This window comes from Equus przewalskii, chromosome 18, assembly GCF_037783145.1.
Source record: "Equus przewalskii isolate Varuska chromosome 18, EquPr2, whole genome shotgun sequence".
Taxonomy (NCBI): Eukaryota; Metazoa; Chordata; class Mammalia; order Perissodactyla; family Equidae; genus Equus; species Equus przewalskii.
In genome coordinates this window covers 50,220,705-50,235,544 of record NC_091848.1, presented here as the reverse complement: position 1 = coordinate 50,235,544, position 14,840 = coordinate 50,220,705, and the positions used below count along the sequence as shown (strand labels likewise).

Sequence of the window (14,840 nt, the reverse complement as noted above, 5' to 3'; positions counted from 1 at the left end):
CTGGCCAGAATAGCAGGCACAGAGTCTGGCCAACATGAAGTGCTCAAATATCTGCTGAAGAAGTGAACCACATGCCATGCATACCAGCTGCTCATACTTTTCACCAACAACAGGCCTCCAGGCCAGCTCCCTCAGGATTGGCCCTCACGGAATGGAAGAGTAAGCTTGGCAGCAGAGAATGAGTTGAATGTTACCCAGTTTGCAGCACTATCATGGTTTTGCCTTTCTCCTGCTTTCCTGGTCCCTTCGGCTTCCTGGGCCCAGTCTCACAGGTCTCCTTCAGTTTCTGCAGTTTCTCAAGGTTCACATGGAGTAGGACATGGGACCTCGTCTTGCCCTCAGGCAACATTTCCCTTCCGTTCTATACCTTACCTGGCTTATCCTTAATTGCTCGTGATCTTATGCTTTCCTAGTATTTCCCCGTGGCATTCTATTCAGTTTCCTTAAGATCCCTCCCTCTCTTAAGCCTTTAAGTCCGATTAAACCAAGGCATTTCTGATACAATCTGCACTGGCACAGAGCACTCTCACAGAAGGGTCTGCAATGGTATTTGTGATATTTTGTAAGATACGCTCATCTTTCCTTTCCAGATGTACCTATTATAGTTATCATGAATCATTAACTAAAACGCATGAATAACTCGCCTCCTCCCTTTAGCCCGCCCCTTCTCTTTTCAGCCCCTTCACAGCTCGTGCCTTGTCTTCAGTTCTTTCTTTTCCGGGCCCTGGCTGTTTGCATCCCCGGCTTCCTTTGCACTAAGATTGCTATAATTGGTGAACTGCTCTGCGACATTCAGATGTACCTGACGAGATGCAGACTCTCTGAGGATGTATTCTTTCCTTAGCTAGGTTTATTAATAGGCACAGGTTTGACGTTACCTGAAATGAGGTTTTTTTTTTTTTTTTAACTGCACAAGGAGACATTCATTTTTGTTCCTCATGGAAGGAAGTAGGGCAAATATCAAGGCCCAATGTTTTCGCCCTTCATCAAAAACATTCTTTCAGACACTGGCTCAGAGCCTCTAAAGTGGACCTGAATTCATCCCACCATCAGTGCTATAGAGGGTAGGGCCGGTGAGTGAGAGCAAAGATAACTCACAGCACATACAAGCCCATATTTGGCTTGACATCCTCATTAAAATAACGACCCCACGAGAGTTTTGTCTGAAAATGGGCTATGGGAAAGGGGCCAGTTCAATTGAACACGTTAACAGGGTTTGTTAAATTATCATTAATTGTCCAACAAACATGTGGAAAGCAGGTTGCCAGTTGAACCTCAGAGCCAAATGATTTTTGTTGCTGACATATGGCATTGACTTAAGGGAACAGATCAGATAGGTAATATCATCATAGCTAATTCCACGTGTTTATAATTGTGCCGTTGATCTATAGAGTGTGAAGTGTTTTGCCAACATCAGCTGACTGGTCTTCCTTACCACCTTCTGTGACATGCAGGGGGCTGCTTTCATGCCCTCGCTTCACTGAGAAGCTGAGTGGAATGTCTAAAGTCATCCGCTTGTTATGATGAAGCTAAGAAAAGATCCTGCAGCCCACGAGTCCCGTCTCATTCAGTTTCCTGACTATTAAGACTCAGCTGCTTCAACAGAGATTCAATAAGCAGCTTAGCTCCTGGCTTCTGCCCATCTCCAAAGAAATGGCTACAGGTGCAGGCAGGGGGTATGGGAAAACTTCACTCTGATCTCACGTTAATGTTAATGTACAGCATCAAAGATTTTAGTTCTTTTCCTCACTGTTCAGCATGATTGGTCAGTTTCTCAAGAAAGAGACTTATTATAGGGAGACCTGGACAGTATATACAGTCCTTGTACATATGTTTTTTGGTGTGTTATCCTGAGTCTCGTAGGAGCATAGAAGCTGCTTCAATATAAGAAAATTATAAAAAGTGACAGTAATTGCCTAGAGGTATTTTTTATATTAACAGTGAGAGCTTACTAGAAAGATGCTAGTGGAGAGTTGGACGGGCTAAGTTTCTCTGGTGATGTTCCAACAGGGGTCATAAAAGCAGCCAAATACAGTGAGTTCTGTTCAGTTAAAGATTCTAAAAGATGTGACTGTTGCTCATCAAAATAATCTTAAATACCTAAAGTTTTCTATTTCTTCATCTTTCTCTGAAAGCTTTCTTTCAAGTTCCGCTTTAGTTTCCAAGAGTTCAAGCTGGAAGCGAAGAACCTTGCTTTCATTACGTTCCAGAGCTCCCTGAAATACACAAAGAAAAGGCACTAACTTAAGTCCATTTTTGGACAAAAGTTTTTGACTTTTTTCCCTCAAAATGTACGTCACTAAGGTAGCTCTCTTTACAGTAGCTGGGAGAGATATAAGTTCAAATCAGGTCCCTGAAGATTGGAACAGGATGAGAGACAAGTGATTATTTCTGTTTGTCATGTCACTTACAGCCTTGACGTTCTTCGGGCTTTCAGCTGTAGTTCGAGAACTAGAATTCTAAAGCATTTCATAAAACAGAAAATTTCACTCATGTCTGTGACTATATTTAAACGTTTTAATTTATTACTCTTGACTTTTTCTAATGTATTCCGTTTCAGGATGAATCAATAAAATATCAAAGCTAGAACAAGGAAGGTGATAACCCCTACCTGGAATCTTTTATTTGATTTTGGACGTCCCAGGGGGACTGAGAAAAAGTTGAAAGCATTCAGAGAGGAAAAACAGGATAGTGTCCAAATATTGTCAGACGAAGAACAATAAAGGAATCTAGCATGTACGTGACACACAGCCCTCGGTGTGAGCCATTGTACCATCATTATTACTACCACAAATGGATCGGTTTGACAGGTGGGAGGTCTCTGGCCCCTTTGAGTATTTAAATACAGGCAAGGCAATTACTGCCAGGGATGTTATAAAGGTGACTCAAGTTTGAAAGTGCATGTTTAATTAAATCTTTAAAGCCTGTGCCAAAGATAAAATTTACATAGAAGGAGAAACAAACAAAAAACCACTTGGAGGAGACTGATGAAGATGTTTATAAAGGGCACAAAGAATGACGACTATCTGTTGGTCAGTTAACAATCAGCAGACAGTCCTGAAGCCAGGAGGAATCTTTTAGCCTCTTTCTGAGGGGTGCTTAGCACACACCACCAACAGTAAACAGTCAAACTGAGTAGCAGTTTCAAAATAAAAATAAGAACGATTTGGGGGATTTTAATACGGCTTAAGAACTTGCTGTTCTCTCAACACCACCTTCAATATAAAAGAAAAGAAATAAAAACAAATGCTTGGATAACATTTCCTCCGAAGGAATAAATAGTGTCCTTCCTTCAGGCAAAACCATCACCTCTAACCCTCTAGAGCACGCCAAGAAAGTGCATCTTTGGAGAAGGTCACCTGGAATAATTTGAGTTTTGTGGCTTCAAAAATAATTTGATAAAGTTTCTCATAAAGGCTCACCCAGGGAAATAATAACCTAATTTTACAAATACATGTCCAAGTTGATGAAGTATTTATGGATGAGGCTGAAGACAAAACTTAAGAAAATGTGAATAGAATATAGCGCCATCTAGTGGTACTACATGGTACGAGCGCTGGGGTCTTAAAATTCTCACCTTTCCTGTGAGTGCTAGTCCATTTAATAGAGAAAGATGTCTACGCGTTGCACAGGACTCGGATTGACCCCTGCCCAATCATCTCTCTCACTGGCTTGTCAGGGTGCTTGAAATTTCTACCATAAAAGTTACTTCTTTGGGTTAAAGTGGTGGCTTCAGAAAGTCCCCAGCCAGGAAGGCCAGAGAACCAAAGGGAACAAGCAAATGAAACAAAGTTCACTTTACAAGGACCAGACTGACTAGGGGACACCACACTGCCAATCAAAAGGATTCTGTGGAAAAGGTAGAAGACCTCAGAAAACAATTATGCATAAAAAAGCAAGAGCTGTGTCAAGAGCCGTCCACTTGACAGCTCTACGTACAGGGTAAGACGGACGCGTCTTCTGTCTGGCAGGTCTCAGAAATGCAGTGGTGAGATAAATTTAACAGACATTGCTTGGCACAGAGCAGTCCTTTGGGGTCTGGTTTTCCATTATCACACCTTCCAAAGGCCCCGGCTTAAAATTGACTGCTGTGCCTTTTAAAAATCATCCTCTCTACTGGAGGGTGAGTGGGTGGGGCTGCATTTTAATGTGACCCGGTGCTCATTCAAAGGGTGGGGCAAGAATATAAAATTCCCTGTGAGCAAGCTCTGCAGGGCTTGTTAACTACTCAATGATTGTGACAAGATAACGGCCTTCTGAGTTCCCCTTCTTTGGCAAATGTCTTCTCAGTGGTCCTTTCAATCACTAGCACACACCTGGGATAAAATCAGAGATTTTTCCTGAACTTTTAATCTATAGCACCAAAAACACTCCTGTCAACCTGCACAAAGATGAGCTTTCAGAAACAAATGTTTGAGAGCATCACTTTGAATCTCATTTTCAAAACTAGAGTTTTTAAAAAAAAGAAGTGTTGTGACTGATTCTATTTAAAGAGAGGAGGAGTTAGGATATTTATTCATTCAACATTCAACAAATATTTACTGAACCTCTACTACACACCAGGCAATGTTCTAGGCCAGCGCTTCTCAAACGTTAGTGTGAATATGAACTGCCAAGAGACCTTGTTCAAATGCGGGTTCTGATTCAACAGAGCTGGAGAGAGGCCTGGGAGTCTGAATTTCTAACAAGCTCCTGGGTGATACCCATGCAGCTGGTCCCTGGGCCACATTTTGTGTAGCGAGGATCTAGGCAGTGGGGATAAGTTGGTGAATGAGACAGACATGGGTCCTGTGTTCATTTCAATCAGGAGATTTGCATCCACTATTGCTTGTCCTGTTCTCTGAGACTTGATTTCCTCATTTGTAAAATGAGGACAATAGTTTGCTGGGGTGATTACGTAAGATGATGCATATCAGGCACTTGGCAGAGTGCCTGGCATGCAGAACACTTGAATAAGTGTCATTGTGGTGTTGGCATCGGTCGTGGTGTTGTTAGTAGAATGCAGATCTGCTTTGTCTCTGCTGATGCGGGTCGGTGAGCCGAGGAGTCGAAAGAAAGATTTCTTAGACTCTCAAGATCTGGCAGTAGTGCTCTTTTATTTAGAGAATAGTGTGGAATAGCATGGGGACAGGACCCATGGGCAGTCAGAGCTTCTGCTGCCCCCAGTTGAGGGTTAGAGCTAAATTTAAGGCATAGGTATATGATTCATCTCTTTACAAGACAAAGGAAAGAATATGAAAAAAAGTTAAAATGTTATCAGTGCCGGTGGGGTCTGGTCATTGGGTGATCCCATGACTTTTAGACAAGAATCAAATCGGATTAAGTAAAGGTTAGAAAGGTTAGATGCCACCACCCTAAACCAGTTACATGAGATTGCCAGACAGCAACCAACTTAAGTTCTTGCCTTCCCCATTAAGAGCTTCTAGGGACAAGGTCATCTCTCCTCTTCTTCCTGGTACAGAGAGGGAGGCACGTTCTACAGGTAGAGATTTACCTTACAAATGTAACTGTGTCCCAACAAGGGCAAGTTCCATTCCCCAGAGCCTCCTTCCCTGTCCCAGTTTATCGAAAGCAATCAGCCCCAAACAATCCTGATGCCAAAGAGACATATCCTGGGGTGGCCAATTTCGGGTCCCTACAAGGTCATCCCCCCTTCCTTCACAAACGCAAATGTCTCAAAAGGGCAAGCAAAATTCCAGTCCTCGGAGCCTGCTTCTCATCCGTAGTTTTAAAAGTAACCAGCCTAAAATCCTCATCATAAACCATTTTAAAATTAAGCAGCCTAAAAATCCTCATCATCTGACCCCTGCAGGGAATACCTCTGCTTCTTCCAGTGCCACCTGGACTTCAGTCTTCTCTTGTTCAATCCGTTTCCTGACCTTTTCCATTTCACTTAAGTTCTTGTTTCCTTCTCTCACCTGATTTGTCAGATTCGAAATCTCTTCTGGAGAGGGAAGAAAAGCAAAGTTGGTGAGTGAACCAGTCTCAGACCCATGATATCAGGCACAACAGACGGTCCCCAGAGGCCCATTGGGACCATGGTCATGCCATCCTTGGTAACTTGATGGCAAGGCCACCACGGGCACACATGAGACCTTTGTTCAAATTAGAAAAAGGCATCCCTTCTTCAATATATTCTTTTGCCATCTGCCAAAAGTTGCCTACAGCAGCTGGTGAGGATGGTGCTTCTTAGAGTGTTGTGCATGGAACAACCTGCACAACTTTACATGGCGGTCCTGCTTGCCAGAGCCACACCAGATCCACCTGGTGATGCCCTAGGACACAGGTCTGGAATCCCTACGCTTCCAGTGCAGGTGCTTAGCTATCAACACCAGTTGCCACCCTTGTACCAGCTGCTGCTCAACGTCAGGATGGGAACTTAAAGCACAAGCTGGGTCACCATCAGAAGCCAATGCCTGAGCCCGGACACACCAAAGACTCTGAAGGAGCTCAGGCACTTGAGGGTTTGTGGCTAGCCTCTCATGAACACAAGCCTTTGACAGAGTAAGGCATCCAGGAGTGACAAAACCACCACGGCCTGATATCATTCGTGTCAGTTCTCACCCTTCAGGGAGGAAGACTTTGTACTAAGAGGTGGGGAGGAGAGCCAAGTAGCCCTGGGAACCACCCACAGTCCAGAGACGACTGACGGAGCTCACGAGCTTGCCGCTCCTCTGGTTCTGAGATCCCAGGCTGTGATGGGACGTGACAAGAATTTTAAAAAGTTACGAAAACAAACCTGTTGGAAGGCAGTTCTCATATGAATAATAAATTCGTCTCTGATAAGCTCTCTCCAGAAGAGGGACTCCCAAGAGAAAACTTGGGGCAGTGGTTCTCTACTCTGACCACACCTTAGAATCACTTGGAGAGAATTTGAAAAAGACCTCTGTCCAAGCGCCACAGCAGACAAGTGTGGTCCCCAGACCAGCAGCACTGGCCTCACCTGGGAACTTGTTAGAAATGCAAATTCTCAGACACCCTCCTGCACCTACTGAGTCTGCAACTCTGGAGTGGGGCCCAGACAACCGTATCTTAACAAGCCCTCCAGGACGCAGCTGAAGTTTCCTGACCATGGTTCCAGCACTTCTCACATGTCCAGGGACCTGATCATGGACCATGTAGGTCAACAGAGAAAGCAAGTTTCCCTCACGCCTCCAATAGCAATGAACTTGCTCCCGGGGCATCTCGGGGTTTCAAGGCACGTCCCTGTTGCTGCTGGTGTAAGTTGGCAGCCTCTTTGAAGGGCTGCTTGGCAGTACCTCAAAATTTAAAAATTCATTCCTTTAACTCAGCAATTTCATTTCTAGGAATCTATTCTGCTGAAATATTTTCACATGTCCACAAATATATGTACAGGGATGTATAATATAGGATTATTTATAATTGTGAAAAATCGTTTCAAAAAATGAATAGGGTCTAGATAAATAAGTGTTAGTCATCCTCATTATAAAACACTATGTAGCCACTAACGCTCATGTGGCAGGTCCCCGTGCATGGGAGTGCAGAGATCACAAGGCACATGGAAGGTGGCACGGCCTGTGGTTAAGTGGGTTAACGCCAGAGTCAAGCTGGCTGGGCTCAGAGCTCAGAGCTGCTGCTTGTCAAGTGTGAATTTGGACAAGTTCTTAACCTTGTGTGACTCCATATAATCTGCATTTTACAGATACAGAAACTAATGCACAAGAGAATTAAACGATGAATAGTTATATATAGAATGGTGTCTGGCACATAGTATGAGCTCTAGAAATATTTATCAAATTGAAAATATATTAGTAAATGAAAAAATAAACGGTGTAGAAATGTGTGTAATTTGAGTAAAAAACACACACGTGAATATATGCATGGGAAATCTTGGGAAGGCTATGGCTATCAAGAAATTCTTAGTAGTGGCTTCCTTTACACAGTGAAACTGGTAGGAAAAGAAGGTAGGAAATAGTCTTATTTTTAGAATTAATTTAATAAAAATATATCTGAAGGAAAAAAATTCAAAAAGGACTATTACAAACGGCAAAGCGAAAACCTGCAGGGACCGTGACAGTGCTGAGACGTCGGCCGGTGGAGGGCAGCCTTGCTCTGGAAGCCGGCCTCCACCCCCCGGAGCTCCCTGCTCCCGCTCGGGCTCCAGGCTGGGTGCAGAGTACCTCGGAGGTTCTCGTTCTCCCTCCGGAGGGTCTCCTGGCTCATGGTGCTCTCCTCGTAGGCGTGCCGGAGCTTGAGGAGCTCCGTGCTGAGGGCCCGGGCCTCCTTCTGAGCGGTGTCCAGCATCGCCTGGGACTCCTCGTGCTTCTGCTTCTGGTCTTCCAGGCTCTTGTCAGACAGCCGCTGCTTCTGGTCCAGCGCGGCGGCCGCGGAGCGCGCCTGCCTGAGGTCCGACAGGGCGTCCGCGAGCTCCAGCTGCAGTCGGTGCCTGGCCCTCTCCAGGGAGGCATTTCTGGCATTGGCCACCCCCACGGCTTCAGCAGCCTCCTGCAACCTCATTGCCAGCTTCTTCCTGAGAAGGGAGACCCAAATAGCAAGTGAAAACACGATCCTCAAGAGCTCATCCAGTCTGTCCTTGATTAAAGACAGTGGTCTGGTACAAGAAAGGGTGGCCCAGGGGCTGGCTCAATAGTGCGAAGCAAAAGCAGGTCATGTCTGAAGACGACCTCCCGGTGCCTATTCATCCCAGATGTCTGCTGACCACCTCCTCTGGCTCCTGGGTCCACATGGCCATTATTTTCCCCACACCTTGCCAACATGGACTTGGAACTCAGGATCTCCAAGTCCCTGGAAGTATTTGCTTACCCTAAACCTTTAATAAGCAATATTTACTTTATTAATGACTTCCTAAGAAACGGGAAAAAGAGGAAGCTTGTACTGGACACTCTCCAGCGGTAAACAACTGAAAAATTCTTAGGTGCATCTAGTCTCTAAAGAGTTCTTGGGCTCTGCTGCTTTCTCCTGCTCATTTTCTCTCTCTCTCTTATCGTGTGGCTCCTAAACATGCCCAAATTCTCTCTTTTCTCTAGATTTCTTCTCCACCTTAGGTCCTCTTCCCAAATTTATATTCTCAAGTCGGTCCCATTGTATGTTCACTTAACAGCTCCCACTGTTCCCAGGAGGTCCTTCAGCCATCCTCTGAGATGGAGTGGCTTATTAACCAGCGTTGGCGCAGCTGCTAGGCTTTCTAATGGATGAAATGTGTTCTCTTGCTAATATCCCCTGCAGGGACACTGGCAGTCCCATTCTTTCTCATATACTACACTTCTTAGATGAAAGGTACTATATGTACCAAAGCTTTTTCTGACCTGCTGTTACTAAACAGAAAAAAAAGGTCCTCAGGAATTAACACGTGCCATATGACTAGCCAAACAGAGCAAGGTGGCCATGAAGCCCCTTTCTGGTGGAATCCTGGAAAAACAAATCCATGCTCAGCATCTAGGAGGGATCTGGGCTCTAACAACTACTCCTTGCCCATGGCTTTCTAACCATGGTCACCTCACTTCTTTGCTTCCTTTTTCTTAACTGTTAAGAGGAGATCCTGATGTGGCAGAGGGTGACTCTAGTTAACAATACCGTATGGTATACTTGGAAGTCACTATGAGAGCAGAGCTTTGATGTTCTCGCTATAACAACAATGACAAAAGGGAATTATGTGGGGGAAAGGATGTGCTAACTAACCTTATTGTGGCAACCATTCTGTAATATATACATGTATCAAATCATCACATCATATACCTTAAATTTACACAATATTATATCTCACTTATATCTCAATAAAAGCCAAAAAAAAAAGAGAGACTTGATGCTTTACTCCACCTAGAACAAGAGTCTTGCAAAATAATTACAGGTATTTTAACTACTTTAGAAATGCTCAATCGGGAGCAGAAAATGGGAATTTTACTTTGGGTGACCAACCACGCTGATTTGCTGGGAACCAAGGAGCTACAGCAGGACACAGGACTATCCGTGCTAACATCAGGAAAATCCAGGGCCAACTGGACAAGCGGGCCACTCCCGTTGCCCTGATAATGTTGTTCTACATGTAATACCAACTACCAGCTTGCTCCTCCACTTGCCAACCAGAAGCACCTACTTACTGGCCTAGAATAGGCAGGGAGATGTGGGAGTTAAGAAACCAAACCCCTGTCCCAGAGGAACTTAGAACTCAGAGCAGTAAACTGGGTCTCAGCTTGATTCTGCTAAACTAACTCATCATGTGAACCCAAGCCTGGAAATCAAAGCAGGCAGAGCCTCGACTTTCCAATTAAAAGAAATAGAATGCTAGATTTTTTTGTAGCTCTTCCTCCCTGAGGTGATTTAGTGACGAAGCATAAGACAGACAACGGTTTATTTATTTGATGTTCAACTAAGTTTAAAGCAAAAAGGGTCTTCAGATATTACTGTGTTTTCTCACTACTTTTCTTCAGCTATCATGTATGGCAGAATAATTAGTTCCAACAATCCATGTGGTCATAAGTATCTCTACACTTTCCCACTTTTCTACTCTTCCCAAACGAACCTTCAAACAGAATGATTGGTCGGCACTTTCACCCAAATTCTTCAATCATTATAAGAAAAAACAAATCTTACTTTAGAAGCAGATGCCATATTTTGGATATGAGGAGCCATTTCAGTTCAAAGCCCCACTTTTCTGTGGCCCAGAGATTTTAAAACATCGACTGCAGGTATTTTTAGTATCTGTCATCCCACAGCCCTTTGTAAGTTACCGTGGCTACAGAGACGGATCACTTGGTACCCGTTCTGGGACAGAACACAGCACCTGTTCAGCAAGTGCACAGCACTGTTTCTCAAAGATTTAGGTGAAGAACTGAAAAACAGTATTTTTGGTTGAAGCTAAAGAGAAATGTATTGATCTGCCCTGGATTTTTGCCAAGGTACTAAGCCAGGAACACATTCTTTTGAGTAAAGCTTTAATGATTATAAACTGGGTTTGGTTTGACACTTTCTCCCGGAAGATATACAGTCCTTCGACCTCTGAGCAAAATGTGTCAGTACTAAACCCTAGTACCAGGTCGTGATTCCTCTGGGCCCCAAACTTCTGTAGTTCCTAAGAGAACTTCTAAAGCCTTTATGTAGCATTGGCTGTAAAGCTATATTCTAACCTTAGAGGTGGCCTGAGGGCGATTTCTCTGCAAAGAAACCTTTGTCCCATAAAGCATGATGACAGATCCTAACATGTTTCCAGCCATCCCTGCCCACCTTCGCAGACCTCTTTGTAGTCTACAAGCCGCAGACCAGCGAGCCGATGACTTTAATGTATGCAGACGTGTGCACACATGGGCTCAATTATTTTGGTGTTCCAAATGAAATATGGGATTTTAAGTGCTGGCCCATTTCCAAACTATTGCTCAGAGTCACATCTTTATAGATACCTTGTACCCCTTGAAAGAGAGTCCTTTTTCCCCTCAGGACCTCTCTATAGTCGTTATCATGTTGTATTATAATTTTTTTCTTTTTGTTTTAGCCTCTCTAGAGCATGTGCTTCTTGCCAGCCGTGGCTATTTCCTCTTTGGTCTTGGGCTTGTTCACACACTTGGCAAGAATACATGAGGCCTTGAAGGCACAGACACTATTCCCATATGCTGCTGTGTGACAACGCCAGGTTCAGGGTAGCCGTGCCCTACTCACTTGGCATCCTCCAAGTCCTCAGTTCTCTGGATGGTGTCAGCTTCGTACTTCATTCTCCACTGCACTATTTCAGCATTGCCTTTGGATAAAGCCCGAAGCAGCTCAGCCTTGGCCTCCTGTTCTTCCTCATACTGCTCTCGTAGAAGGGCGCAGTCACGCTTGGCTGACTGCAGGGCCTGGGCCAGGGCACTCTGTGACTTTGAGAGACATAGCACACGTTCACAAAAGGCACCACCACCATTAACAGCAAAAGGCTTGGAGGTGACACTGTTTTTTTAGATAAGGTTAATAACAACCTGCCACAAATTCAAGCTGAACCTGAACATAGTAAGATAATACCAGGGAGAGAATTTGAGACATGAAGAGAAAGGATAGAGTATCTAATTGCTGCTGTTAAAACAGGGAAGAAAGTTCTATTTAGGGAAATGCCAGCCTGACTGTGTGGCTTCAACAACAGACTGGCCTGGGGATCTGGAAATAATGGAGGATGGGAAGGTAGCAAAGAGAACACTCACTATCATTTAAGTAATAAAATTTATATTTAGCAATATATAAGATTCAGTTCTTATATGGACTAAGAAGGACCACCGAGATTTAGTCTAGCCTTTTCATTCCGTTGATGAAGGAACAAAATCTTTTATTTTACATGTAAATCTCTAAAAATGTCATCTCTTGGGGCTGGCCCTGTGGCCAAGTGGTTAAGTTCGCGCGCTCCACTGCAGGCGGCCCAGTGTTTCGTCGGTTCGAATCCTGGGCGTGGACATGGCACTGCTCGTCAAACCACGCTGAGGCAGCGTCCCACATGCCACAACTAGAAGGACCCACAATGAAGACTATACAACTATGTACTGGGGGGCTTTGGGGAGAGAAAGGAAAAAAAAAATCTTTAAAGAAAAAATTAAAAATGTTCTCTCTTATCACTTTGAAACAGCCCTATCCAGTAGACCTCTCTGTAGTGATGAAAATATTCTATACGTGAACTGTACAACATGGTAGCCACTAGCCACATGTGGCTATTGAACACTCAAAATACGCCCAGTACAATGTGTGGTCAAAACTGAATTTTCATTTTATTTTAATTAACATAAATTTGAATTTAGATAGCAACCTGTAGTGTAGTAGTGGCTACTGTATTTACTGGACAGCAGAGCTGAGCTTAATGACCATTTTTTATCACTTATGGTGGTCTGGTTAAACTGGCAGCATTGTTCCCAAGAAGTAACCTAGTCTAGTGGGAAGAACCCGGGTCTCAGTCCTCACAGGTCCTTTATGCAAATTAGAGAAAAGCATCTTCTCAGGTGGCTGCAGCTCCGAGAGCACAGGCTCGGTTAATGGCAGCCTCAACCAGACACCTTTGGGCAGTGAACGAGGAGCAACAATATACGGTGACCCTGAGAAGGACACAGGCTTTGGAATCTGATAAACATGGCTTCAAACTGAGACCCTTCCTGTTATTTAATATATATTTATTGAGCACCTGTTCTAGGCATTAATGTTTACAGAAGAAAATGAGACAAAGTCTTTGCCCTAAGGAGCCGAAAGGAGTGAGGATACACAAAACAAACATGTAAATAAGTTAACAAATAAAAATGCCCACAGCTGTAAGAAAATAAAACAGACTGACACAGTGTACAATGTTTGGCTCCTTCTCATCATCCCCAGAAGACCTTGGGGAAGGGTCTTCAAGCCACAAGAATAGCACCTACGTAAGTCTTAATGCAGGAATGACAGCAGCTTGTCTAAGAGGAAGGAAGGAGGCCAAGTGATGGGGCGAGTAAATGAGGGAGGAAGATGACCTTACTTTTAAAGTCACAGAAGAAGGCGGCAGCCAGAGGAAGGGGGCCCTTGTAGGCCAGTTGGAAGCCACTGGGAAGGCAGCCAGAGATCTTCCAAAATATAAATCAAGTCATTCCACTACCTGCTTAAATTCCTTCACGGTTACTGCCAGCTGTATGACCTTGGACAAGTTATTTGTCTTCTCAGAGCCTTGGTTTCTTCGTGTAAAAAGATATCATTCTACCTGTTTCATATTCCTTATATGAAGATGGAGATAACATGAGAGAAGTATCTAGCGTAATGTTTGATGCACAAACCATGGTAGCAATTAAAAAATTTATATAGAATATAGAAAATAAGGAGAGTGGAGTGAATAAAGTAAAATATTTAAAAACAGAAGTCTGAAGACTCAATGACCTCCCCTTTCTGAGTAGACGCCTATGCTGGCATCTACTGCAAGATGATGCACTCTGAGTACTCTTGTGCTCTCATCTACTTTGAGACTATGTACAAGGGAGGTACTTCTGGGTCTTAGTAACAAGGTGCCTTGAATATGAACTAAGACTTAACTTGAAATACCAAAGCTGAAAGAATTCATCTCTCATGTTAGTCGCTATGCTTTCACCTTAAAGAACTATTTTCACTGGGGTCAGCTAACTAGCAACATTATATATTCTCTTGGGAAGAAATGACTAATATTTATAATTTATTGACAACTTAAAAATAATATTGAGCTAAGCCAGCCCCATTTATTTCATTCAGTTCTTTTATTTAATTCTACTTCTTGGTGCAATTTAGAATCAAAGATCCATAAAGAGCCTTGAGGACTTTGTGTTCAAATAATAATGCAAAATGGAAACCTGTACTGGTTCTAAATCTGACAAAGCAGAGAAGCAATTTGAATCACTGAGGAAGATCCTTCAGTGATCAGGGCCCTTCCCAGCACATACAAGGTCCAACATGGCTTTTTCCCATAACTTCTTGGGCACGTTCCCCTCTTCTTTTATATGAGAAGATTGCAGGCTGACCCACCAAGCACTGTTTTTTTAAACATAGTCAAGCCGCTGGTGAGCAATAAGAGGTGGCTTACTTTGGTCTCCTCTTCCAGTTGTCCTTTCAGTTCTTCCATCTGCCGAGTGAAGGTGCTCTTTTCCCTGGAAAGTTGCTTTATCAGAGCCTCCTTCTCTTCCAGCCTCCTTAGGAACTCGCCTACAGAAAGATTTCACAAAGTAAGTCAATCATGGTCTTCCTCCTTATCTACTGCCCCCCCCCCCAACTTAATTTGTTGACTTTGAGGGCAACCAGAATGACACTACACACATATTTTTAATATTTAGAAGGGGTCCAAGAGGTCTTGTATCAATAAACCACAGCAACGAGCCTTTCCAGGACTCAAGAGAGAGCTGTAATAAAGAACTGTGTTTTAGTAGTAA

At 43.7% G+C, this 14,840-nt stretch overlaps 1 protein-coding gene across 1 annotated transcript in view; it reads right to left on the bottom strand.

Annotated features, from left to right (window-relative positions):
• MYH15 (myosin heavy chain 15) overlaps positions 1 to 14,840 on the bottom strand; it is a 132,163-nt gene that overhangs the window by 28,070 nt on the left and 89,253 nt on the right. Inside the window, exons 29-33 of the mRNA XM_070582795.1 lie at positions 14,498 to 14,616; positions 11,632 to 11,828; positions 8,142 to 8,491; positions 5,820 to 5,944; positions 2,101 to 2,216 (exon numbers count right to left, since the gene is read on the bottom strand). Coding sequence (XP_070438896.1) covers positions 2,101 to 2,216; positions 5,820 to 5,944; positions 8,142 to 8,491; positions 11,632 to 11,828; positions 14,498 to 14,616 — 907 coding nt within the window. The remainder of the gene's footprint in view (positions 1 to 2,100; positions 2,217 to 5,819; positions 5,945 to 8,141; positions 8,492 to 11,631; positions 11,829 to 14,497; positions 14,617 to 14,840) is intronic.